The 25,543-nt window shown below is 53.2% G+C and overlaps 2 protein-coding genes and 1 long non-coding RNA gene across 5 annotated transcripts; 2 read left to right on the top strand and 1 right to left on the bottom strand.

Annotated features, from left to right (window-relative positions):
* The first annotated feature begins 8 nt into the window (after positions 1–8).
* On the top strand, positions 9–9,777 carry LOC308502377. The gene is made up of 3 exons (XR_013994028.1): positions 9–186; positions 6,677–6,779; positions 8,039–9,777. It is a non-coding gene; the product is annotated as an uncharacterized lncRNA (long non-coding RNA).
* Positions 5,660–16,839, bottom strand: MPST (mercaptopyruvate sulfurtransferase). Of its 2 annotated transcripts, none has more exons than XM_081060137.1 (3): positions 16,410–16,521; positions 12,411–13,035; positions 5,660–9,305 (listed from the first exon to the last, which is right to left on the bottom strand). In XM_081060137.1, exons 1-3 carry the CDS (start codon positions 16,443–16,445, stop codon positions 9,007–9,009), a joined length of 960 nt encoding a protein of 319 aa, XP_080916263.1. In that variant the 5' UTR covers positions 16,446–16,521; the 3' UTR covers positions 5,660–9,006. The 2 variants fall into 2 exon arrangements, with proteins under 2 accessions (XP_080916263.1, XP_080916264.1); XM_081060138.1 differs by having other exon boundaries at positions 7,095–9,305; positions 16,508–16,839.
* Positions 16,664–24,336, top strand: TST (thiosulfate sulfurtransferase). Of its 2 annotated transcripts, none has more exons than XM_081060139.1 (3): positions 16,664–16,882; positions 17,557–18,172; positions 23,884–24,336. In XM_081060139.1, exons 2-3 carry the CDS (start codon positions 17,578–17,580, stop codon positions 24,180–24,182), a joined length of 894 nt encoding a protein of 297 aa, XP_080916265.1. In that variant the 5' UTR covers positions 16,664–16,882; positions 17,557–17,577; the 3' UTR covers positions 24,183–24,336. The 2 variants fall into 2 exon arrangements, with proteins under 2 accessions (XP_080916265.1, XP_080916266.1); XM_081060140.1 differs by having other exon boundaries at positions 16,854–16,969.
* Positions 24,337–25,543: the final 1,207 nt, after the last annotated feature.

A 25,543-nucleotide genomic window follows, 5' to 3' on the forward strand; every position in this document is an offset into this window, starting at 1 on the left:
TAGTCCGCGCCGCCAGGGGCTGGAAGGGCCGGGAGGGTCCCCGGATGCCAGCGATCCGCTTCCCGCAGCCCCGCCCTTCTTCGCCCTCCCCGGGAGGAGGCGCACAGATCGGGGTGTCTTGAAGAAGCCCGTTGGCCAAGTGACTGTGTGTTTGGGGAAGGTCAAGTTCCGGTCACGGGGAAAATAGTGAGTGATAACCCCAATCAGCAATCCTCTTTATTTGTTCTCCACATTATTACTTCTCCTTTGTCCAGGCTAGCTTATCAAACAGCTGCCAAATATGAAAAGAAACGGTTCCCTTCCAGAATTCCGTGGCGTTTAGCTGTATCTGTTTCCTAATATTTCATTCTGCGCTTTGTGTCGGGGAGGGTTGAAGGGAGAGGAGCTGGGTTCTTGCCCCACATCAGTTCTTTGAGGGCAACCGTGGTTGGGCTTCAAGTGCCCGGAGCACGCACTGTGTTCCTGATGCTTCGTGTACCTGTGTTACTCACTGACGCTCCCAGCAGCTCTATGAGGCTACTGTTTCTGTACTTCTGTGCAGATAAGCATTCAAATGCAGTGACCTTCCTGACTCACGCTGGTGAGTAGGGGCTGGCACACACCCAGGGGGTGTCCAAGTGCCTTTCTACCTCCAAGGCCCCTTTCCTGCGCCCCTATGGGTTGTCAGTGCTCCTTGGGAAATATTTCCAGGGAGGAATAGTGGAGAGGGCACTAGATTAAAGTTAGGAGAACTGGGTTTTCATTCTGATTTTTGTAGGATGAGGTGTGGGGAGAGGTCTCAGTTTTCCCATCTGTAACTTGGGAGGAGGAGGAGGGATTGGTTGTGTGGGTTCCCTTCTGAGCCAGATAACTTGGAGGTGGGACTGACATAGTGCATACTGCAGGATGGGGGAAAAGGGGCAGCTCCTGTCGTCTGGGACCAGGGAGGGACTCGGGCTGAAGGGGAAGCTGTCCTCCTTAACTTCCTCTCCTTTTCAATGTTTCAGTCCTGGTCCTGGATTAAAAGGGAGGGGGTCTGAGGCTCCCCTCATTGATCCCAGCGTCACACACACTGGGCAGCCTGACCCTGTGCTGGGGAAGGTTCTTGGCTCGGTTACCACCCAGGGCTCTGTTTTCGCTGTAAAACCTTTCCTCTTGGCAAGGATTAGGTCACAGCGGCTAGAGTCTTGTTCCCAAGAACTCACCAGTACGTTCTTGAGTAGCTTCCTCTCTGAGTCTCAGTTTTCTCTTTTGGAAAATGGGAATTACAGTAGTCTTAGAACACTGCTGTGAAGATTAAATTATATAATATGTGTAAAACACTTGGCATAGTCCCTGGCTTTTAGTATATTGATTGAATGAAGTGGAGTACGAACTAGTGTTGAAAGACCAGCAGCATTCCTGGCACTCGGTGAGTTCTCCACCATTGTTAGCCAGAACAAAAGTAGAGCAGGAAATATTTCTTTATTCACTTACTGGTTGTAGGCAGGGCATGATGTGGTCAGATTTACAATTTAGATCGCTCTGGGGGCCAAGCCCAGGGCCAGGGCTCATTGCCACTATCACAGAAGCTGCCCTGTGGGCTGGGGCCTGGAGGTGTCAGTGGAGGCTGGGCCTGCACCTTTGGTTTCAAAGTGGAGGGGAGGCTTTGATTGAGCCAGGTTCACCCTGCTCCTTCCTCAGAGCCCCCCCACCTCCCCTGGACACCTGTGTCCTCTTAGCAAGCGCCTAAAATGTGCTCACCTGAAGCAACAAGCTCATTGATGAGGGCCACAACTAAGAACTATATGGCAGGGCCCAAGGCGCTTAAATGGAGCTGACAGACGCCACCACATCCTCATCTGTGTCTGGGCTTTGTCTGGAGGAGGCCATGTGTAGGTGACAGAGCATGAGGGGGAGGGGCACACCCACTGCTGGAAAAGGACTCCCGACCCCTCTCTCCCACCAGCCATCAGTCAGTGCTATCACTGTTTCTTGAGCACCAACAGACACAGAGAGGAATACGTCAGGGGTGGTCCCTGGCCTAGAGGGGGCTTCCGTTTGGGGAAGTGGGTGCAAGAGGCTTTGACAAAGCATGGAATCCCAGACAGTCCTGTTTGCAAACACAGACTGGCACTCTTCATGGTTTTTTTGCCAACTTCCCCATTTGGAAAGTAAAACCAAACATTCTTTAGATTCTTTCTGGGACGATGGTTACCCTGGAAGAGGGCCAGACTTCAAATGCCTGCCCATTACATTGCCCCTTGCTTTTTAATATGGCCCTGAATTTGACTCAATAGTGAACAGGACAGAGGTAGTTAAGGGGTACAGGCTTCCAGACAAGGATGCCAGCCTTTGCAGCTTGCTAGCTGGGTGACCTTGGCAAAGTCACTTAACCTCTCTGAACCTCAGCTGCTCAATTTCTAAGTTGGGAATGATAATAGTCCCTAGGCTTATGCAGTTGTTATGAGGATTCAGTGAGCTGACACGTGCAGTCATGTGAATAGCACTCAGCACACTGCCTGAGCAAAGCCTCCGTGAAGACTAGCTTCCTGAAACCAGTCCTGCCGCCCTCTTTATTGCTGGTTGGATCCAAGATCAATGCCTGAGCCAAAGGCTGCCCTTTAAGATCCACTCCCATGGGCCAGCGATGAACCACCTGACCATATCCTTCCTGCTGGGGTTGGAGGGAGAGGCAGAGAGAAAGACCACAAACGACCCAGTCTCCAGAGCAGACGGATTGCCATTTCCTCACCCTAAACCCCCAGGACCTAAAGGGACCCGGGAGTCTTTCTCCTACTAGACAGAGCTAAAGGAACATAAAATATATCCCCGAGTTCACACCTGAGCCCGTTAACCATTCTGACCCTCTTGTCTTCTCAGCAGCAGCTTCCATATCGAGCAGTTCCGTTCACATCTGCTGTCCATTTCATGACTAAGATGTCATTTCATCCCTGCGGGGTGTTTTGGATTCAGTCCTCTTTCTCCCCAAGTTCGGAATGTCAGAACATTCTAAACAGATGTTGACTTTTTTTTTTGATTGTTGTTTTTTTATATCAAATCCAATCCTATCACTGCCTTAGTCATCAGTTCTGCCTCTTACCTCGTAGAGGGGGTGGTTGGTTCTAGAGCAAGACCTTTTCAGGTCACCCGTGGAGGGAAATAGACATATCCGGTCAAAGAGTGTGTTCCGACCAGCCAGAAATATTCCAGAGGCCTGTGGTGCAATGTTTGGATCTCTGCTGCACGGCTCCCTGGCTGTGAGACATCTGGCTAGTTACATAACCTCTGTAGTTGGGGTGGCAGTGACGCTGCCGCAGCCCGGGTCTCTGCTGGTCCACCTCAGCCTGGCCCCTGTTCTATTTAACCAGGGGGTCGGGGCTCTGGATTCCCAGGCCACTCCTGACCCTACAGGAGTGTAACCAGCGCTTCGGCCCCACCAGCAGGGGAAGCACTAGCCTGCAGGGTGCCTTGGGGAGCCTCCCGCGTGCACCCTGGCCCAGGTGGTCCATCTGCTCCTGTTGGTTCCCCTTTCAGAAGCTGAACTCCGGGGGACTGATGTCCTGACAGTCAGCTCTTACGAGCCTCCTCCAGGTATCCCACTCTTCCAGGCAAACGTCCCTCTGGCTCCTGTGGATGTCATTCCATAGCCTAAATTAGGGATCCAGGATTAAGCTTCAACCAAAAATCTACTGCCAGACCCCTGGCGCACCTTGGACCCCTGCCCTTGCTGCCAGAGATTTACGAGCACTTCCCTGGGCCTGGCTCTGCGCCAAGCACTTCCATGGGTTACTTCTTTTAATCCTAACCCAACAGAGAGAGGCGACTGTAACCCTCATTTTACAGAGGAGGAACCCTGGGGGTGGTCTGTGGGCTTTCCCGGCCCCCAGATTTCCCTCCTGCGCCTCCACACTCCAGCACCTAGGTTGCTCCATGGCCAGTGGGGGATGAGGGTGGGAAAAGAAAGGATTTTCTTTGCCTGGTGCTCATGTCGTTTGGTGTAGCTTTGCTCTGGCCAGAGCAATGATCCAGGCTGGCTTGTCTTTTCCCCTGGTGGATGGCTTTGAGGGTTCTTTGGAGCCCCCCGTTGCTTGGAGTGGCTCACACTGCAGTTTCCTTCCTGGCCGAGGCCCCTTCTGGTTGGCTGCCTGGGACATGCCCTCAATGACCACCTCTTTTGGGTCTCACTGCCCACCCTCCTCCCTCCCCACCCCACAGTCCTCATGCATTAATCTCTTCTGGACAGCTCCAAGTCATTTCTCTTCACCCAGGTCCTCAGCTGGTCCCCCGGAAGCCACATGCTCCCCACTGACAGGTTCACCTGGCACAGCCCAGCCACATCTGCTGATGCCACTAACATAAAATTTACATTGAAGTGGTCCAGAATACACCACTGTGGCATAAAAAAATATTTTGAGCTGAAGGCATATGAGAATAGATTTTCCCCCCTGAACTCCTTTGTCAGCCTAAAAGCAGACGCCTAGAAGAATTCAAAAGAACTTTATTGTCATAAGTCTCTCCAGGAGCCACCAGGAGAGACTGATTCTTATCATTGGGGCCTGGAAGTCTGAACCACATCTAAAGAAATATTGTCACAAAATTATCATATCTCCCATCTAGTCTCCTAAGGACCCATTTATTTTTCCTAAAAGTATTATAACTTGTTTTCCCATAAGTGCCCTTTCCCTCTTCCCCTATTAGGAAGTCATTTGCTTTCCTCTAAGTGCTCTTCTCCCCTCCCTGTCCCTTACTGAAATGGTATATAAGCCCAAATTCCCTCCTTGAGGCACATTTCTTTGTGGACTCCCATATGTATGTATGTATATGTATATGAATGTATGTTTGTATTAGGTTGGTGCAAAAGTCATTGTGGGTCTTGTGGTGTTTGCAATTATTTTAATCTTTTAAACTGCAATGACTTTTGCACCAACTTTGTGTTGTGTGTATATATATACACACACACACACACGAAATGTCAAACTTGGCTTTTCTCTTGCTAATTTCTTTTGTCAGTTTAGTTTGCAGGCCCCCAAGCATGAACCTGAGAGGACAAGATTATTTTTCTTGACACCATCTTAACCATTTGAAGTGTATAGTGCAGTGGCATTACGTACCTATACTCTGTTGTGATACCATCACCCCCGTCCCTTTTCAGCTTGAAAAACTGAAACCTGTATCCGTTACATAATAATTTCCGACTCCCCCCCCTCCTGGCTCCTGTATCCTTTCGACACGTCCCCATCCCTCTTGGAGCACTTCCTTAGTTTCTGGCACAGCAAAAAGATCCAGGTTCCCATTATACTTTCCCTGCCCAGCAGCTCCAATTCCTTTTGATGGATAATGGTATGTAGAAGCAAGATCTGAACACTAGGGAGTTTCAGTGCACTAGGGGACATGGCTTCTAGGGCCTCTCAGGAAACAGAGCTAGAGCTAAGAGACATGAATGCCTGCATGTGTACACACACACACACACACACACACACTCACTGTATTTATTTCTATATCTATCTTAGAAATCCTGAGCTCACACTGGTACCTCCCATTCCAACCCATCACCACAGATTTCTTTCTAGCTTTCTCCCTTTCCATCTTTATTTTTCCTCTCTCCCATAGGGAGAATGTCGGTTTCCTATCTGCAATATATTTTAAGTCCTAGTTTTGTCATTAGCAACCCATAACACTGAAAACCAAACTAATAACAAGAGTTCAGTATTTATTTCCAGGGCTTTTGTTGTTCTATTTTGTCTTTTGACTGAGGATATATAGTCAAAATAGCCCAAATTTCATGTACAAGAGTTACTTGGGTAGGTGGGAGAAGTTATCCCATTCGTTCTCCCCTGTTCAGTGTGGTTATGTACTGGAAAGACACATCAATTGGGGCCATTTAGTTCAGGGGCAAACAGCCTCTGAAGGTATCACTGTGTAAAAAGTGGTGAAACAAAGCCATTGAGATTTCAGGTACCGTGTTCCACCCCCTAATAGGTTAATATGTTAAAAATTTGGGTGCTTAAAATTTTAAAGCTTCAGTTAACCTGAAAACTTCATTTCCTCCCAGATGACTCATTCGCCATGAGTTAAGGATAATAGAGCTCCATTCTGCTTACATAGTTGGGGTAATTCCAGTAGGAGTGACACCTTACTTATGTTGTTTTGAGCTTTACCTTATGTGACATCATTCCCCCCCCTGTGCATGGCAGAGCTGAGTTTGCTCCCCTTTTCAGAGGAGATAATTGAGGCCCCAACTGGAAGTCAGGACGGCAGACTTCTGGGGCCTGATGTAGATATGGTCCCATGGTGTTTGGGGTGGTGGCTTCCTCTGGGCCGTGTTCCCTCGAGGGAATGATCCAGGGAATGGCCACCTTTCAGTGCAGCTGGCTAAAGTTGGGAAACTTCCAACTGTCCCTGACACAGATGGGATGCTCAGCAAATATTTGCCGAGTGGACAAAAATTTCATCATCCTTGTGTCTGGTGTTGCAAGTTCCTGCCTGGAACACAAGGGGTAGGTGAGGTGGGTGGGTGAGTGGGACGAGCTCTGGCAGAGGCTGGGCCCCTGTAGTGAGTGGTTAATTATTCTGGGAATTCAGGTTTGCAGAAAGCAAGGCGGAGCTCAGGGAGGCCCTGGCTTATTCCCAGCCAGCTCCTGCAAAGTTAAACCCAAGTTCTGAGAATCCTAGAAAGGCAGGAGCCTAACCAAACCCCCCTGCTTAAATCCCACAGCTCCAGGTGTCTCCTCATGGTTACTTCCGCGTCGCATGTGTTTCCAAATCCTGAGTTACACTCCATTCTCCCCTTGATCCTTGAATTTGGAAAACCACTGCAGGTGAGACCCATTGGAGAGGCTCCTACCCTGAGAATTGTAATTCGTTAGGCTCTTTTCTTGAACTAGCTGTGTGCCCTTAGGCAAATCACTCAACCTCTCTGGACTTGTTTTTCTCATTTGTGAAATGTAGATCCTTTCATACTACTACCTTCTCTCTGGAAATAGGATCCGATGGGTCTGTTTTTCCTCCCTGGTTGGGAAGCTTTTCCAGTGCAGGAACACAATTTTCATATTCGTTGCTCTCTCTCCCCCAGTGTTGGAAGTACAGGAGGCACTCAGCAGGCTAAATAAATAAAATCCTTTAAAAAATAACAGTAACACTTGACATTTACTCCATGCTGGGCACCAAGCTAAACAGTTTCTATGGATTCTCATTTAATCCCCATATTGCTCAAGGAAGGTACAATTATTCCCATTTTAAACATGAAGAAACCGAGGCTCAGAGAGGCTCAGCAGTGCATCCAAAGCCAGGCAGCCTTGCATGGGGTAGCTGAGACAGAAGCCAGATCAGAACCTTACATTATTTGTAAACAAACTCCTCTCCTTGAAGAGGCAAGGGCATTCCTGGGAGAGAAAAGGAAGTTTGTCTGAGACCAGCGTGAAAGGCAAGTTTCTCAGCTGCTAAATTTAGTCTCCAAGGGAAGGGCTTCCTCCACGTTGGGACCCCTGTCTACACGGTTCCTGATGGCTCTGGTCAACTGTGTTATTTGCTCCTGCAGCAGTAGCTCTCAACTGGGGGTGATTTTTGCCCTGCAGGGGAAATTTGGTCACATCTGGAGATGTTTTTGGTTGTCACACCTGAGCAGGTCCACTGGCACCTGGTGGGTAGTGGCCAGGAATGCTGCTAAACATCCCACAGTGCACAGGACAGTCCCAGAACCAGGGATTATCTGGCCCAAATGTGCTGAGGTTGAGAAACCCTGAGCTAAAAAGATGGGATCTTGGTTGGTCCTTGTCTGAAATGCCTTCTTCCGAAGTACGTATTATTCCCCTTTTGCAGATGAGAAAGCTGAGGCTCAGCGAGATTGGGACTTACTTTAGAGCTCTTATTCAGAAAGCCGGGATTCTGTCCTGTTGGCTCCTCCCACCCCTGTGGACTTGGGAGACGACTCAGCATCATCAGAGGAAATGTGGTGCGGTTATAGGTGAAAAAAGAGTAAATTCAGAGCCAGGAAATCTGGGTCTGGTCCTGACTCTCGTAAATCCATCGAGTGACCTTGAGAAAGTCACTGTACTGTTCCTATTTTTTTTCCTTTTAGGATCCCCCCCAATACTGGCTGACACTGGCTCTTTGCTACTGAGAGGGGCCTTGAAGATGTGGAGGGGTAACCCAAGAATGTGGGGCCTTCTCACATACTTCTGTCCACCTCTGCACAGAGGACAAAGCCAGAGGGAGGAGAAGAGAGCCCCTACCCTCAGGAAGCCTGGGGGAAGAGATTCTCCTTGAACAGAAAAGATGGACCCCCTGGGTCTGCCCACCCCCTGGCAGTTCCAGAGTCCAGCCTCCCAATGTAGACTCCTAGAGTCTAAAATTAGATTGTCCTCCAATTTGGCTAAACTTAGCCCTTTTCCAGTACATCCTGATGTGCTGGGACAGGCCTCGTCAGACTCCTATTCAGTGTTGAACCCTTTTCTGTCTGGAAATGAGATGTACTGCTTACCCACTGGGGACTTTGGATGAGACTCCAGACGTAGCATGGCAAGATTCACCTTAAATAGCTTGGAAGCCAGAAGGGAAACCACCAGCATTACAGGGTGGAAGACGGTTTGCTGGGGGCATTCTGGTTACAGCAATGAAAGGGCTCTGGGGCCCCAGCACTTCTCAGAGGCAGGGACAGGATCCCCAAGACCCTCAGGTTCCACGGAGCTCTCTTTGCTGGGCCTGCTAGAAACACTGGCTCCTTAGGAAACTGAGGCAGCCCCACAGTTAGAAGCATTTAGCACTTGGCTGTTTTATTTTCTCAACAGTAAAACAGAAGGGAGGTGGGGCCCAGCTCAGCATCATGTGGGCAGCTCCCCTTCCCCCTGTGCCCACCACCACCTTCTCTCCTGCCTCCACTGGGAGCCCATGAGTCAACGGAACTCCTGGCCTCTGGGATTTTGTCCTACGTGCCACCTGGGTTGGAGGAAGAAACGCTCTCCCGGTCAAAGCAGCATCAGAACAAACAGGCTAGGCATGGCTGGTGGCCAGGCGTTGGCTGAGCTTCCTGTCATGTTCTGCTCAGCTTCAGCGGGTCTTCCCCCGGCCCTCGGAGATGACTTCCTCAGGCTCGGCACGCATGTACCACTCCACCCAGGCTCCGTCAAAGATGGCAACGTCGGGCTTGCCGCAGAGGTAGGCCCCCAGTGCCACATGGCAGGCTGTGACGCCGGAGCCACACGTGGCCACCAGTGGCTGGGATAAGTCCACTTTCTTGTCCTGGAACAGGCGGCGGATCTCCTCGGGACTCTTCTCCAAGCCCTCCTCCGTCAGGAAGTCCATGAAGGGGATGTTCACAGTGCCGGGGATATGGCCAGGTTCGATGCCTGCAGCAGGAGAGGAGGGAACAAATACAAGGGCCATGTGAATGGCCGCTGTGGTACTGACAGCCTCTCACGCAGCCATGGAGCTACACCCCTGATAAGCACCATCTCATGTGGTCCTCACAACTGGAAACCCACGCACGATTTACAGGTGGCCCCATTTTACAGACGGAGGAGCTGAAGTTTAGTACTGCCCAAGGTCATGCATCTAGCAAATTGCTGGCTGGAATGTGAACCCCAAGACTCAGAGCACACTCTGCCCCCGGTTTCCTGATGACAGACTCTGTGCCCTGGAGCAACAAAGATAAATAAGACCTGGGGATGTGTCTTGCAGTCAAGGAGTTTGGATTTGGCAGGGCAGACTGACAATAACTGAATAATTACAAGTATGATGGGTTACCAAAAGGCCCTACTGTGTGGCGCACAGCATAGATGATAATAGCTGGCATGATTAAGTGCCGATTTTGTACCTGGCACTGTTCTGAGCTCTTCATTTTCTCTTTTAATCTTCCTCAAAACTCCACGGGACCGAAATTACTACCCTCCCTTTTGTACAAATGAGGAGACTGAGACTAACTTGTCCAAGGTAGTAGGGGTAGAGAAGCCCCAGGACCTCACTGCCTAGGTGGGGAGAGGTCAGGAAAGCTCTGACCAGGCCCTGAAAGGTGAGTAGGATTTGGCCAGGTAGAGGGGTCTGGGCCACGGAGGCTGGGAGCATCCCAGGCAGAGGGGCGAATAAATAGCATGGTGCTTAGAGGGATTAAAGGTCATCGTGGCAAAAGCCTACGCAGTGGGGAGACCAAGGCCCAAGGGGAAACCCAGGGGATGGGCACACGTTAGCAGGCCTGGATAAGACTTAGAGCTCTGACATGACAAGGGGAAATCAGTCTTCCATTTTCCAAAGAACCTGGGCAAGGCTGGAGAACCACTCATTGAGAGGGTCATCCCTTTACCTACATCTCCACTAACTTCCCCAGGGCTCCCAACACCTGTTTTGTTTTCACCCCTGAAATATGGCCACAAAATACACCCTCACAGGCAACGACTCAAATCTCAGCCACTGGGACTCTAGGGTGGCTTCTGCCTCAGTTTCCCCCCACAGTGGGGTGACACTCTTACGGGACGTTGTGTATAGACAGCACTCCGAGGCCATGGTGAGGTGGGACTGCATCACACAATTCCCACTTAACAGTCGCAGAAACTGGGCTCAGTCAGAGACATTATGCAGAGACCATCCCAGAGCAAGGGAGCAGAGCCAGCTCTCAACCCAGGTTGGTTACTGTACAGCAGGGCTGTCCCCGTGCCTTGAACCCCGCTGAGCAAACCAGGTTTCCTCTCCCTGCCAGAGCGATGTGGCAAATTTACAGGCGCACTGGGCCAGGCCTGAGGCTGGGGAGTGGGAATGACGAGAACAGTGACATTCTGCGCCGGTTTAGCTGCAGCCTTTACGTGTACGTAGATCGGCTCGGTCCACCCGGACACCGGGCCTGCTACGTGTAGCTCCTATCTCACACTGCACGGCGAGCACAGCACCTCTGTAAAGACCTATAACCAGAGACGGACATGTTAATTATATCACTTCCCATTTCCTGAGTGTATCCTGTGTGCGCCCACACGGAACTAAGTGCTTTGCACACGTGCTGCCACTTGCCATTTGACCCTCACCACGTCCTTTAAGTTCTGTGTTCCGTTCCCACTTGACACAAGCAGGAGCTCCAGTGCACAGATTAGATGACATGCCAGGTGTCTCACAGCCAGCGCCACCTGGGGCAGGGCTCTGAACCCAGGTCTGGCTCCAGCTTGCTGCCCTGTGTTGCTCCACTCCCTGTCCGCACCCCTCTACTCCCCAGGGGCTACGCTAAAGGACCCCATAGGCTTAAGGTGGCATCCTTTTTAGGCTGAACTGCATGAAATTGCCACCTATGTAGGTTAAAAAATGGCTGGGTATCAGCAGTTTCATATGGTTTGACCTAATGTTAACATTGCTCTGCAGGGTTCCATGTGCCAGGGACCTTCTGCGTTTACCAAACCTCTTTGAGGCGTCAACTCTGTGCCAGCTACTGGGTTAGCTTCAGAATGCACTGTAAGCCAGGGTGTCCTTGCCCTCAGGCCATTCAAAACAGTGCCAGGACAGGGTGAGTCCTAGCAGCTCTGCTACCACAGAAAAGCTCCAAACCAGATTTGGGGGCATGGAAGTGCCATTCAGGGAGAGCTTCCTAGAGGAAGTGGCAAGTTCCTTATAGCCTCCCTGAAGCAGGCACAAAAGAAGTGGCTGGGGAATTTCTGGCTGCTCACTGACATTAAATGTACAGGCTCTTGTCTGGGCGGCTTCCTGACATCTAGGGCAAGGTTGCCATTCTAAGGCTCCATTGTCTCATCTTTATGGTGATGGCAGCCACCTTGAGGGATCATTAAAAAGCTCACATCAAGTGACTCAACTCACCTGTGACTCAACTCATCAAGTGACGGACTCACCTGCTTTGTGGGGACCAATCAATGCCTCATACAGGGCTACCCTGTAGGCCCCTTGCCTGGGGAATCCAGCCCTAGGCAGAAGGCCCTGTCCCAACCCAGGCCAGCAACCACCCTCCATTCAGTTTCTGCCCCGCTCTGGGGAAGCAACCTCTATGTAGAGCCCCCTCTCTCCTGCCCTCTGCCAGCTTTGGAGGGACTCCCCTTCACTTGGCTGCCTCAGTGTCCTCTCCCAGACTCCATTGCCCTCAGGGATGGAGTAGACCTGCTCAGGCCTCCCCTCTCTGGTGCTTCTCCCAAACTGGGCCTGCCTACCACCCCTCCTATTCTGCAGTGACCCTTACACCCAGAGTATTGGGGTGAGGCTGCTTGGTTCTCAAACTTATACACGAAACCCTGGGTTCCCGACAAATTTAGGTTAGTCACTGCCCCAAGCACAGGTAATGCTTGCTCCCACATTAGGAATAAAGCCAGTGGGGCTCAGAGAGTGAGGCGACTAGAAACCACATCTCCAACCCCGACCCCATACAGTGTCCCTTAAAGGCAAGGGCAGTGCCCAGGGTGCTCCTGACCCCGAGCACGGAGGAGGGGAAGGGAGTGGGGGGTCCTCCCAGCCCCTTTGCCCGGCGCAGTTACCGTCTCGAGGCTCAGGCTCGGTGCCCCGGAACCGGCCGGCGGCCCGGGCGTCCACCACCTGGAAGCGCCGGGATTCGAGGTTCTCCTTGATGTCCTCGTACGTCTTGACGAAGGCGGGGTCCAGCGCCGCGCGGAACTCGGTGGGTACCAGGCGGCTCTTTTCCGAGCTCAGCGGGAGGCCCTGGCGCAGCCAGTTGCGGAGGCCGCCTTCGAGCAGCGACACGGCGCGGTGGCCGAAGGCGCGGAACATCCACCAGACTCGTGGCGCCGAGTAGAGGCCCTGATCGCTGGCGTCGTAGACTACGACGTGGGTGGCGGCGCCCACGCCCAGGTGGCCCACGTACTCGGCGAAGTGCGCCGCGCTGGGCAGCATGTGGTCGTAGGGCGACGTGCGGTCGCTGCACTGGTCGATGTCGAAGAAGGCGGCGCCCGGGATGTGGCGCTCGTCGAACTCGCGGCGCGCGTCGCGGCCCAACTTGGGCAGGTACCAGGAGGCGTCCAGCAGCTGCAGTGGCTGCCCCGCGCGCGGAACCCGCAGCGCCTCGGCCACCCAACTCGCCGACACCAGCGCGCGGAAGAGCTGCTGCGGGGCCATGGCGGCGGCGGGGATACTGGGGCTGCAGTCCTGTAGGACAAGGAGTCTGTCAGGAGGGAAACGAGCAAGAGGCTGGCCGGGGGCGGGAAATGCCCGCACCGTGGCTGGGACTGCGACAGGGGCAGGGGCAGGGCCGGGGGCGGGGGTGGGGTGGGGGGAGGGGCGGTGGAGCCCAGGTAGGGCAGAGTCCAGAGAACGCAGAAAACCGGCGGTGAAGCCAGGTGCAGACTTCGGTCACGCGGGACTCCCTTTCCCTTCCCTCCCCCACCAGAACAGAAGCCCAGCACAGAGTGACCAAATGACCATGACCCCTGCAGAGGGCCAGGCGGGCCCTTCACCAGGGCTTACTGGTGATGGGGCCCAGGTAGGAAGAGGGCTGGAGCAGGGGAAAGGCCCTGAAGGGGCAAAAGACTGAGCCTCTTGGTAAGAGGCACCCAGCTCCACTTGCAGACCAAGGATGGTCCCTGGTGAAACTCACTCATTCATCATTTACATAAGCAGCCTAATAGGAAGAGTAGCTGGAATCTCCCGGGTCCTTGCTGTGCACCATTTAAAGCTCACGATACCTTAGAACAGGCAGGCTCTCCAGTATTTGTTGACTGAGTGCCCTAAGAGGTTGGGTATTATTGTCACTGTTTTGGACTGGGCCACGGAGCCTCATGGACGTGCACTAACGTGACAAGGGTCAACAGCTGAGAAGTGGTAGCACCAGGCTGCACACTAGACAGCCTGACTCCAGAATCCAGACTTCTCCCTGACATGCCCTGTGCAGGCTCTGGGAATCCGCCAGTCAGATTTTGCCACCTGAGTCTAACCTTTCTCTCTGGACCTTCTTGTGGCAGCAACAGTGACTTAGTGCCTCACTCTCTTCCCTCCATGCCTCTGTGGGCCAGCAGCTGAGGGTGTACCAGCCCACTGTGACACGTCAGCCCATAACCTTCCAGGGCTGAAACACTCCCAATGCGCTGAGCCCCTGTGCAAGCAGCCCCTGGTCCATTAGGTGGCTTTGTGCAGGTTGGAGAAGGGCGCCCCTTCTGCCAGGCAAAGGCAGAGTTCCCATCAGGGCACATGGCAGGTCAGCCCCCCATACCTCCTCAGCTGTGTGTCCCCAGTGCAGGGCACAACCATTACATCCACGCCAGCCACGGAGGGGGAGGGGTAAGTAGAGAACAAGCATTGGGGGGAGAGCCCTGTGGGCCAGGCCACCAGCTAAGTATCACAGCCTTCAGTAGTGGGTCACAGAGGTGGTCAGGGGAAGCCTCTGGATATGAAGCCAGATTTGAACTCCTGAGGCTGGACGTCCCCCCCAGCTCCAGGTCAGTGATGACCAGGGACTAAGGAGTCCTATGCTACCTTGTACCAGCCCCCTCCCACACTCTCGTGTGTGGCTGGCATTTAGGAACCACTTTGTTCACACGGTTAGGCCTTGTGCTGGATACTGAGAACCTCTTGACTTTGCCAGGCCCTAGACAAAGACAGGCCACAGGCCTACTTGAGAAACAGTGTAATTGAGCAGTCTGGAGTTCACTGTGAACAGAGGGGGCCACTGGCTCAGATGGGGGTGGGAGCAGAAGGGGTGGGAAGTCTTCCTAGAGGAGAGGGAAATCCAAACTGATCTGACTTTTTCCGGAGCCCTGGAAACCCCAGTTTGACCTTCGGGATGAGGAGGCTGCCAGGGGGGGCTTTGGCTAAGGGGCAATGTCAGTATCTGTGGGTTACACCAGAGCTAGATAATGAGGGATGCATGCAGCTGGCCCCCTCGTGAAGAACCTATTTGTGAATCACGATAGCCCCTGCCCTCTACCATTCTTGGGGCTCCCTCACTCCATTTAGAGTGAAACAACCATGGTTTGGGAGTCAGACCCTGCCCCCCACCCCACCAGTGCAAAGCCCACTCTGCACCTTAACAAGTTACCTGAGGGTGGGCATGTTAGGCTCCCCGGCCCGTTTCCATTTCATATAATGGAGCTTCCAAGCCTCACCTCTTTTAGAGAATATTAAATGAATGTAGAAGGCCATCATGATGCACTGTATATGGCTAGTTTTAATAATCATTAAAAACAGCTTGATAAAAATCCCATTATTTCTTCAAAGTTACACTCATAGATGGTCTTGGAACCAACATCAGCATGTCTAGGATCTAAGAATTTCAGGATTGGGTGGGACTTCAGAGGTCTGAGGTCATCCTGCTCCTCCCTCTCTCCTGGATTGGCAGTTCTCACAAAGGGCTGGGAGGTTGAGGAGGGCCTAGGACTGAAGGGCGGGGCCTAGGACTGAAGCGCGGGGCCTAGGTCCCTGTGTGCTTGGCAGGCCTGGACCAGTGTAGCTGGGGGTGCTCTGGGAGTGAAGGGCTCCAGGACAGACAGGCACCCCCAGGCCCATCTCAGGAAAGTACATACTGCACTAGGAGAAGTGTGAGCCCTAAGCTGCCATCTGGGGTGGGGTGGGCCCTGGAAGAGCAGGGCTCCAGTCAGACTTCCCCCAGCTCCATCCTTCCTGGCACCCTCTCTGTGTCCCCACTGCAAAGCACAAAGCACGGAAGATTCCATGGGTAAATGCTTATCAAAGTATGACTTCTTGCAACTTTCTGTGAGAATATAATTATTTTAGAATAAATCGAAGTTTTAAAGGGGGATGAGAAAAGCGTTCCAGGCATGTTTAGTAATAGCATATGCAAAAGCTGAGTAGGGCAGCGCTATCCCACCAGCTTGCAGGAACCAGGTGTTAGTCTTTTAAGAATTATGCCAACTGGTTGTTAAACACCGCCGTTGTTAAAAATTAAATGATGTAAACTAACAAATTAAAAACAAGGGCAATTATTTTTTAAAGTATGAGGCTTCTGGAGAAGATTGGCAAGGTAAACAAAGGCAGCCGGGCCACGTGGGCTTCAGATCAAACACAGCCTGGCCTTAACAACACCGGCCTCTCTCTCTCTGGTCTTTATATAAATTTCTGGCCTGCTCCGTAGGCTTGTTGTGGGAACGAAGTAACACCCCCAGGAGCAAGTGCTTCACCAAGCAGGCCCTGACAAATGTTAGTTTCATTTCACTACAGCAAGTTCTTTGCCAGTTTCTCCTCCCAGCATCTCGAGGTCAGTCGGCCTCTTCCTGGCTTCTCTGTCAGGCTTTATTAGTTCTCCTCTCTCCCTTCCACCGTCTTTAGTGGCACCAGGCGGCCCCCCAGACCCCACCCACGGCTCCCCAACAGCCACTCACCCCGACCCCACCCTGCATGGCGCCCCATGCTGCTGCAGGCAGCCATCCTTAGAGCAAATTCCAGAATGCTCCTTTCCTCCCAGATTGCAGCCCCCTCCTCCGCTCAGGCCCTTCGGGGGAGCCCAGCGCCGCGCACCCCAATTATTGACCTCCCCCAAAAGAAATCAAGCGCGACGCCGCAGCAGTTACCCTGGTCTTGGGCTCCCGGCTTCCGGCCTCGGCCATGGCCCCCGCCACAAGGTGCCCCCTCCCTGCGCCCGCAGCTGTCCCCTCCTCCCGCCACCAACCTGCGGACAGCCAAAGGGAGGAGACTCGGGCACAGCCCACCGCCACGGCCACTCGGAGCCGCCGCTGCCCGCGCTCTCCACTGGCGGAGCCTGGGGGCCTCCTGCGCCGCCAAGTCCCGCCCCACGCTGCCCTCGTGCCGCCAGGTGTCCCCAGCGGGTCCTCGAGGGTTTGAGAGGAGCTGTGCGCTGGGTGATGACCGGGGGCTGCCGCGGCTGGGCGGCAGGCTGTGAGGGGCCGAGACCCGCGGTGTGCGGTCCCCCCGCGGCCGGCAGCGTGATGGTTCAGACCGACCAGGGTGTTGCGGGCTCCGGGTTTAAACCGCCAAGTTCTCCAGCAGGCAGGGGCGGGCGCCACCTGGGCGGCGGCGAGGGCGAGTAAGTGTGGCCGGGTGGGGGCGGCGGCCAGCGCCCGGGCCGCTCGGGACTTGGGCCGCCCGCCGGTCGGGCCATCTGCGACTCAGGGTAGGGTCCCCGCGGCGAGGGCGAGCGCGATGCCCTGAAAAGCCCCGATTCAGCTGGGGCAGAGAGTACCGAGCTGGGGCTGGACTCGGTCATCCAGGGGACTGGCGAGCCCCGGCTGCCGAGAAACCACAGGAGGGTTTGCTAGACAAGAAGAGCGGGCCGGGGCGTGTGCAGGGCCCCAGCGAACCCTCCCCCACGCACTCACTCCCCTGCCCTCCCAGGAAAGGGGACCCTAAGCCCAAGACGCCATCTCCCCTTTCCCGAGTATATTTTCGCTGCTATTTTCTAACAGGATTTAGAGGGCGAGTTTTGCAACTTCTAGAGCCAACTCCCCCCCTGGAGTCCTCAGAAGAGGCTCAGAAGCTCAGAAGCTCTCGTGCGTGGGAGCCAGGAGGTGGGCGGGGCGGAGCAGGCTTTTCTTAGGGAATCTGCAGGCCTATCCCACCGCACGCCCCAGCCCGTCTGGTTTGCTATAAACACGCCAATCCGAGGTGTTCCGTGGGGGAAAGCTCCTCCTCCCCAAGCCCCATCGCGTCGCACACTCGGTCCTCACACTTGGCTTTTTCCTGGTTCCTTATCCGCGCCAGGTGACGCTTAGAGTTGAAACCATGGTTCATCAGGTGCTGTACCGGGCGTTGGTCTCCACTAAGTGGCTGGCGGAGTCTGTCCGAAGTGGAAAGCTAGGGCCTGGCCTGCGGGTTCTGGACGCCTCCTGGTACTCACCGGGCACCCGGGAGGCCCGCAAGGAGTATCTAGAGCGCCATGTGCCAGGAGCCTCCTTCTTTGATATAGAGGAGTGCAAGGATAAGTCGTCACCCTACGAAATGATGTTGCCCAGCGAGGCGGTCTTCGCAGACTACGTGGGCCGCCTGGGCGTCAGCAACGACACGCACGTGGTGGTGTATGATGGGGACCAACTGGGCAGCTTCTACGCGCCGCGAGTCTGGTGGATGTTCCGTGTGTTTGGCCACCGCACAGTGTCCGTGCTCAATGGCGGCTTCCGGAACTGGCTGAAAGAGGGCCACCCGGTGACATCTGAGCCATCGCGCCCAGAGCCTGCAGTCTTCAAAGCCACCCTTGACCGCTCCCTACTCAAAACCTACGAGCAAGTGCTGGAGAACCTCCAATCGAAGAGGTACCAGCTGGTGGATTCAAGGTCCCAAGGGCGGTACCTGGGCACGGAGCCGGAGCCAGATGCCGTAGGTAGGTGTCCCAGTGGGTGGATGGTCCCTGGGGAGTAATGCCCACTGGAAGGACGGGGAGTAAGGATGTATTGGATCCTCTTCAGGTTTTGCCCTCATTCCCCCGGTATGTAGGCCTCAGCCTTCCATCTGGAAAACGAGAGGATAGAGCCAAACCTAAAGGCTCTGACGTGTGAGGACCTCCATGTGTCTTCCCATAGCTACGTGCCATGTCATAGGCAACCTAGCTTCCATATGGGATGGCATCAACACAGGTGACTGGTGACATGTCCACCCCACACCCATGCCCAGGCACTAGCTTCCGCACATGCATAACTGTACAAAAGCCTCTCAAGGAGACAGCTTCTCAGGGCCTCTGTTCACCAGCAAACTTTATAGACATTAACAGTGCCCTTCCCCCAGCACCCCTGTCCCTCCAGCTCTCCCAGGCCTCCTGACCTTTCCAAACAGCTGCAGCCTGTCTGCAGAGCTATAACAGCAGCTGCCATTGCACGCTAAGCCCTTGACATTGCATGTTCTCATCCAACAAGGCTTAATATCCCCATTTTAGAGGGGAGGAAACTGAGCTGCCAGGATATTAAGTTACTCGCTCAGTTAAGTGGCAGGGTCAGGATTTGAACCCAGCACTGCCTAGTATCAAACCAGTGCTCCAAACCAGCATGCACTGCCTTTTTGCCCACCTCCACCTTGCAGGGCCAGGAGAGAGCCACCTCCACTAGGTATTAGCAGGGAGATGGCGTGTGAGTCCTTCTCCTGTGGATGACGGGGTGGCCTGGAGGATTCCATGCTGCTGGGGGTGGGGGTAGTCTCAGGAGAGGAAATGCCAAGTTCTAGAACCTCCTAACAGACCAGAGGTCTCATCATTACTCCTGCTGGGCGCCCTCCATCCTTTGCCTGGATGCCTCTGGTGGCCGGGACCTCACTGCTTGGGGCCTCTTGACGACCAGGCTGTCCTGAGACCTCACCAACAGTAGCTGGTGTGTCCTGGGCAGTGGCTCTGTCCTTAGTCAGGGCGCCTCTGTAGAACCTAACTCTTGTGCAACATTTTGCCTAACTTGTTGAAAAATATTTATTTCTTCCTGTCTGTGCCTCTGGAGAGAAAACTCTTTGAAAGCTGTTTTCTCCTTTCACAGAGACCTGTCAGCTGGAGGTCCTGACAGGTCACCTCATCGGACAGAAGGGACATTGAGGTACACAGAGGAAGGGGTGGGTCAAGGCCACAGGGCTAGATAATAGGCAACCTAGCTTCCATATGGGATGGCATCAACACAGGTGACTGGTGACATGTCCACCCCACACCCATGCCCAAGCACTAGCTTCCGCACATGCCCAAGTCCACACATGGATAACTGTACAAAAGCCTCTCAAGGACACAGCTTCTCAGGGCCTCTGTTCACCAGCAAACTTTATAGACATTAGAGCCAGGAAAACGCAGTGCTCTGCCCTCCCCATCATGGTTTTTTCCAGGCCCCACGTTTCCGTTGTGCAGCTAGCTCTCCGAAGGTCTGGAGTTGAAGATTCAAGTTTGTTTGGCACCTTCCAGAGATTCCTGACACAGAACTCCCACAGCCCCCTTTTGGCCTTGGTTCAAGACGCCTTTTCTCCTTGGGACCTAAGCCACCACTGGGGAGGAACATGGAGTTGTTCCCCTCACTGTTTTCCAGCTTTGCCCTGATGCAACGTGAGAATAAGTGAAGGGAAAGTTTGCAGATGCCAGACCTAGTCTCCTCACTCCCATTTTAGAGATGAGGACACTGAGGCTTAGAGAGGGGAAAGGGCCTACTGCTGGCAATACTTCTGGGGGCCCTGAATTCTCAAATCCCTCCTCCTTTCTGTGACTCTACTCCCTCCTCCTCCAGATCCCATCTGGAGCCCAGCGAGCTTGACCCTAGTGAAGGTCAGCCCTTTTCTTTGTGGTGGGACCTCAATCCAATTGCTCCTTTATAAAACGAGAATCATGTCAGCCCTACCCATCTGGGGGTGTATTCATTTAAATGCAGCATTACCTGGGTGGGTATTTAGAGAAAGGTGAGGAACTGTGCAAAGGTCAGGGCCATCCAGGAAGCTGGAGGACGTGGCACTTCCCTCCCTCAGTTTCTGAGAGGCTGTTTGATGGCCTCACATACAAGACGTTTTGGAGACACAAAGGCCCATGACTCTGCTGAGTTCATGGTCGTCAGCTTGGGGTGGGATCAGGGAGGCAGCCGGTGGGCTCTGCCGTCCAGATATAAAGCCCAGGGAATTGTGGGTGGCAGGCTCTGGACTCCCTAGAAGGAGTGAACCCCCCCTCCCCCCTCCCCCCTCCCGGAAGGGGGAAGCAGGGCGTTAGAAACCTGAGAGCCACTTCCTGCAGACCTTAGGCAGGCAGCTTCCCCTTTGGCCTCAGTTGTGTGCTCCCAGTACCTTTGGTCCTGTGTGTTAAAGGGCACAAGGTGAGAGTCAGGCACCTGAGTTTATATCCTGGGATGGCACCTAGGTGTGGCTTTGAGCAAGTCCCTTCATCTCTGAACCTTTCTCCTTAATGAAAACACTGCTCACCTCATAGGAGCTTGGGGGAAGGGAGACAACAGAGGTGGGAATTGATCTGTATTGGTCTTTATCAACCTTATTCTCTTTTCCTCTTCCCTGGTGGGGTTAGGGGGTGGGGTGGGTAAGTCGAGGGTGAAGAAGGAGGCCATTGGCTCTTAATAAGCCCTTTTATTTGTAAATGTCTACTCTTTATATATTCTTCTCGACACCTACAGCAGCCCTGCACAGGGAGGCAGGCGGAATTTGGAGGTGGGGAAAGGGAGCAGAGACTTCTTTAACGAGGCAGAGGGGCCAAGACTTGACCTCAGTGGGCAGGCATCAAAGTGAGGCTGTTTCCCAACAGTGTTTCCCAAAGTGGGGCTGTTTCCTTACACTGCGTGTAAGCAAACATGGGGACCCAGAAGATAGGTCCCCGCTCTGCGGTGTTCTGGTGGCCCCTCTGCCTGTGTCTCCCTCACAGGGCTGTGGGCTGGGGTAGGAGGAGGCAGAGGGTGCTGAGTGGTCAGTGTTGGGGGCTACCCACTGGGGCTGCCTGCACTGCATTCCTTAGTGTCTTTAGGAAGAAATCAAGAAAGAGCCAAACAGGTTTTCCTGGCCTTGAAAACACACACTTATCAGTCGTCTCACCAACTTGACTTCTTGGTCAAATACTTGACTTCTTGACTTGATCTTCTTGGCCAAAGCTGGAACACAGAGTCCCAGACCTCTGAGCCGTTGAGGAATATGAGAGGTTGTCCCATCCATCCCCCTGCCTCAGCCCCCTGTTCCAGGAAGGTTCAGAGTGGTTAAAGAATACAAGCTCTGGGCTTGGGCAGACCTGACTTCACTTCTCACCATGTGTGCTGTGTGTCCTGGAGCAAGTCACCTCACCTGTGAGCCTGGTCTCCCCATAAGTGCCAGGAGGATAATCTCCCCGGCTTTGTGAGGGTTAAGGAAAATAAAGCTCTTGAGATAACTCACTGTTTGGGGGCCTAATACCAGAGGTTATGAGCATGGTGGCATGCGTACTGGGGGGAGGGAAAGCCGAGCTCACAGCTGGAGCTGGACTTCGGAGAAGAACAACAGAAGCTTCTGCACACCCCCCTCCCCCCCAGCTTTTCCTCCAGTTGGCTGTTCTCTGGGGTTCTCAGTGTCAGGTTCATCCTGCCCTCCCCCCACACAGGCAGTCAGTTCCTGCTCATTTAAATTCCTCCGACAGGCCCTGAGCCCTCACTGGCTGGCAGAGCTATAAAGCAGCACCCCACCTCTCAAGGCTGGCCTAGTGTGGGAGGCCAGGGTCTGCAGAACACCCCCTGACTTCACTCCTAAGAGGTGCCTTTTATATAATCAGGAGAAAACAATGAAGCTGTTTCATGGGGTGGAGGGAGAAAAACAGCTTTCAGAACGCAACAAATGCTTGTGCTTTTAAATGCACTAAATCCAGCCCACTGCATGGATCCTGAACATTTTAAAGCTGGGTTTCTTGGCAAAGAACAACACCCTTGAAGCCAACAGATGACTCGTTCCTCATTGGGAGGGTCAGCACACATCCGACCTCAGACTAAAGTTTCCAGAAAAAAAGGTGAAACCTCCACAGGAAGAAATCGCTATAATTTTATAAGTTGGGGAATCTATTCAATTAAAGGAAGTCTTGACTTGTGCCAGCGGATTTCGGAATCCTCTTTGACCTTGGGTGAGGGGAATGTGATGTTGCCGGCATGATCGCACACCTACTGTGTGCGCAGGGTCATTAGGGGCTTTTAACTACAGCAGCTAACGTCGCCACAAGCCTGTGAGGTAGGTGGGATTATCTCCTCGTGTCACTAGGTGCAGGGCCTGGTTGGCTGCATGCTGCCCCACTGTGTGCCCTGGTTACTGCACTCACATCCCCTCTCTGTGCTGCCCACCGTGGTCCTCCCCTGCCCCACAGTCCAGGTTTAATGGGGCAGTGGGGAATTTGGAGGAAGGGGAGCACAAAGTGATGCCTAAACCTATCTTGGGCTCCATTCTTAGTGCCCAGTCTGCCAGGGTATGGGGTGCTTGAGGAATGAAGGAATGACCTAGGCACGCTGGGTGCTAGACCAGGTCTTGGCCCTGCGGGTGACACGAGCTCTGGCTCTGGCCCAGTCCATTTTGCCCAACTTGTTGGCTTTTCTGAAGCCAGAATTGGCAGAGGGCATGCAGTGGGTACACAGTTTTGGAATGAACCCTAAAGACAGCCTAGACCCCCATTCTGCTTCCATCCAAGCCTCTTGGGGTTGCTAGGAAGGGCCTGAAGAGATGGACCACACTGCCCCCAGTCTCACCTACCTCCAGGCGTGCATGGGAAGTGGTGGGAGTGACAGCACCTGAGGGGTGGGCCAGCCTCAGCAGTCAGGGCCTTACTCCTGACAACAGCCCTGACACCTGTGACTACTCTCTTTCCCATTTACTAATGGGGAAACAGGCTCAGAGACGTGATGTGACTTGCTTAAGGTCACCTGTTGGTAAGTGGCAGCGCTGGGATTTGAACTTATGTCAACACCAAATCACATGCTGTTTCCACAGCTGTGTGATTAACAGAAAACCCGGTGACTCCGTGTAATCCTGGGTCTGCTTTTACCTCCCTGTGTGGCCTTAGGGGGGGCATTTCATTTTGCAAACTGCGGTGTATTTATCTGTAAAATAGATTGACCTATTAATGAATCATGTGGTTTTCTGTTTAACGTCTATCTTCCATCTAGACCATACTCTCCCAGACAGCCAGGGCCGTGTTCTCAGTAGTTGGCACAGCACGTAGCAATCACATTAATCGTCTCATTTGCTGTCTGAACAATCCTATGAGATGGGTCTGCACCACTCAGCCCATTTTACAGGTGAGAAAACTGAGGTTCAGAGAAATGAAGCCATTTGACCAAGGTAAAGGTTAGTAAATGGTAGAGCTGAAACTCATATCCACATTCTCTCTAGCACATATGATTTTGGACATTCCTACTTCAAGGCATGTTTTGGGGAGGGGACATTTTGTCTTAAGTCATGAGCATTGACCGTAGATAGTTCCAGGAATAAATCAAGATCTGAGAAGAGCAAAGATATTATTTTTGTTTGCGAAACCCCCTGTCCTTACAGCCATGGCTGGTTGCGGCCTCCAGGCCCCACTTACCGCGCTCCCCACCCCATGCCTTCCTAACCCTGTCCTTCCCTTTGTCATCTGCCCCTGCCCAGGACTGGAGCCGGGCCACATCCGAGGCTCGACCAACATGCCCTTCATGGATTTCCTGACAGAGGACGGCTTGGAGAAGAGCCCAGAGATGCTCCGTGCCATGTTCGAGGACAAGAAGGTAGACCTCGCAAAGCCCCTCATCGCCACATGCCGGAAGGGTGTCACCGCCTGCCACATTGCCCTGGCCGCCTACCTCTGCGGCAAGCCTGATGTGGCCATCTATGATGGCTCCTGGTCCGAGTGGTTCCGCCGGGCCCCCCCGGAGACCCGTGTGTCCCAGTGGAATGACAGGAAGGCCTGAGCAGTGGGCCTTTCCTCCACTCGCCCATTTAGTGGTCGGCATGACCTGTAGTTGGCTCACACTGCTTCAGCAAAGAAGAGCTACAAGTTTTAGAATTGCTGTGTAAAGCGCTCGTTTCCCCCAACAACACTGGAATAAATGTGGCCTTTTCTGATTCTCTGTGTCTGGCCATTCTTGACGCCCACACTTGCATCTCCTTCAGATTCCTGAGAACCCCTCAAGGATAGACTCTTCCGTAGCTGGTGGAGTCAGTCACACTAAGGACACCACTTTGTTATTTTGCCAAAGGAAGCCACCCATTGTCCCATGTCAGGTGGAGCATGCTGGGACCACCTGGAAGGGGTACCAGGAAACCAAAGAGATGTCAAAGCATAGCTAGCCAGGCATCCACCCTCCGCTGTAGGCCCAGCTCTCTGGGTGGGGGGAAGAGGATTGGGGCCACTGTTCTTCCAAATGAGTGTTCAAAGAGCTGTCACACAACACAGGCCATGGGGCATCAGTAGAGGGACATTAGAAGCAAGCTGAAGGGGTGTAGTGCCACCTTGGGTGACCTTCCTGGCTCAGAAAAAGACCCTCTAGGGAGTGCTGGGGCAGGGGAAGGAGAAGCAGCTTCAATCCCTGGGACAAGGTCTTAGAGCTCTGGCAGTGTGAACTGGAAGCTGCAGTAGAAGAAAGTCACCTAGGGGACTGGACCTATATGGCGAGATTTCCAGTTTTCCAGAGACAGGCTCTCTAAACCCTCCTGTGGGGCAATAGCATGATTCCCAAACTCACCTACTGGGGGTTCCCTGCTCCCTGCTGTCCAATTTTGAAAGAAGTTCTACGGAGGGTAAAATGCTATCAAATGCTATCAAATAGCATCGCATACTACAGAGAAATCATTCGTGAAATGGTTCGTGAAAGGAAGTCAATTGATGCAACAAACGTCCTTGTCTCATATTAAGAAATTGCCACAGCCACCCAACCTTCAGCAGCCACCACCCTGATCCGTCAGCAGCCATCAACAGCGAGGCAAGACCCTCCACCAGCAAAAAGATTATGACTCAGATGATGGTTACTATTTTTTTTTAATAATAACGTATTCTTAATTAAAGATGTGTGCATTGTTGTGGGTTTTTTTTTAAAGACAGATTGCTATTGTGCAATTAATAGAGTACAGTATAGTGGACACATAACTAGGAAACCAAAAACTTCATGTGACTGGCTTTATTACGATGATCATTTTATTACAGTGGCCTGGAACCGAACCTGCAGGATCCCCAAAGTTTGTCTGTACTGTGTTATGTGCCAATAGGTAATTAACCCAGGGGACAAGAGCAAAAACAGGAGACCAGTGAAGGGTCAAGTGTTTTAATCCAGGC

This window comes from Rhinolophus hipposideros (genome assembly GCF_964194185.1).
Source record: "Rhinolophus hipposideros genome assembly, chromosome: 9".
Taxonomy (NCBI): Eukaryota; Metazoa; Chordata; class Mammalia; order Chiroptera; family Rhinolophidae; genus Rhinolophus; species Rhinolophus hipposideros.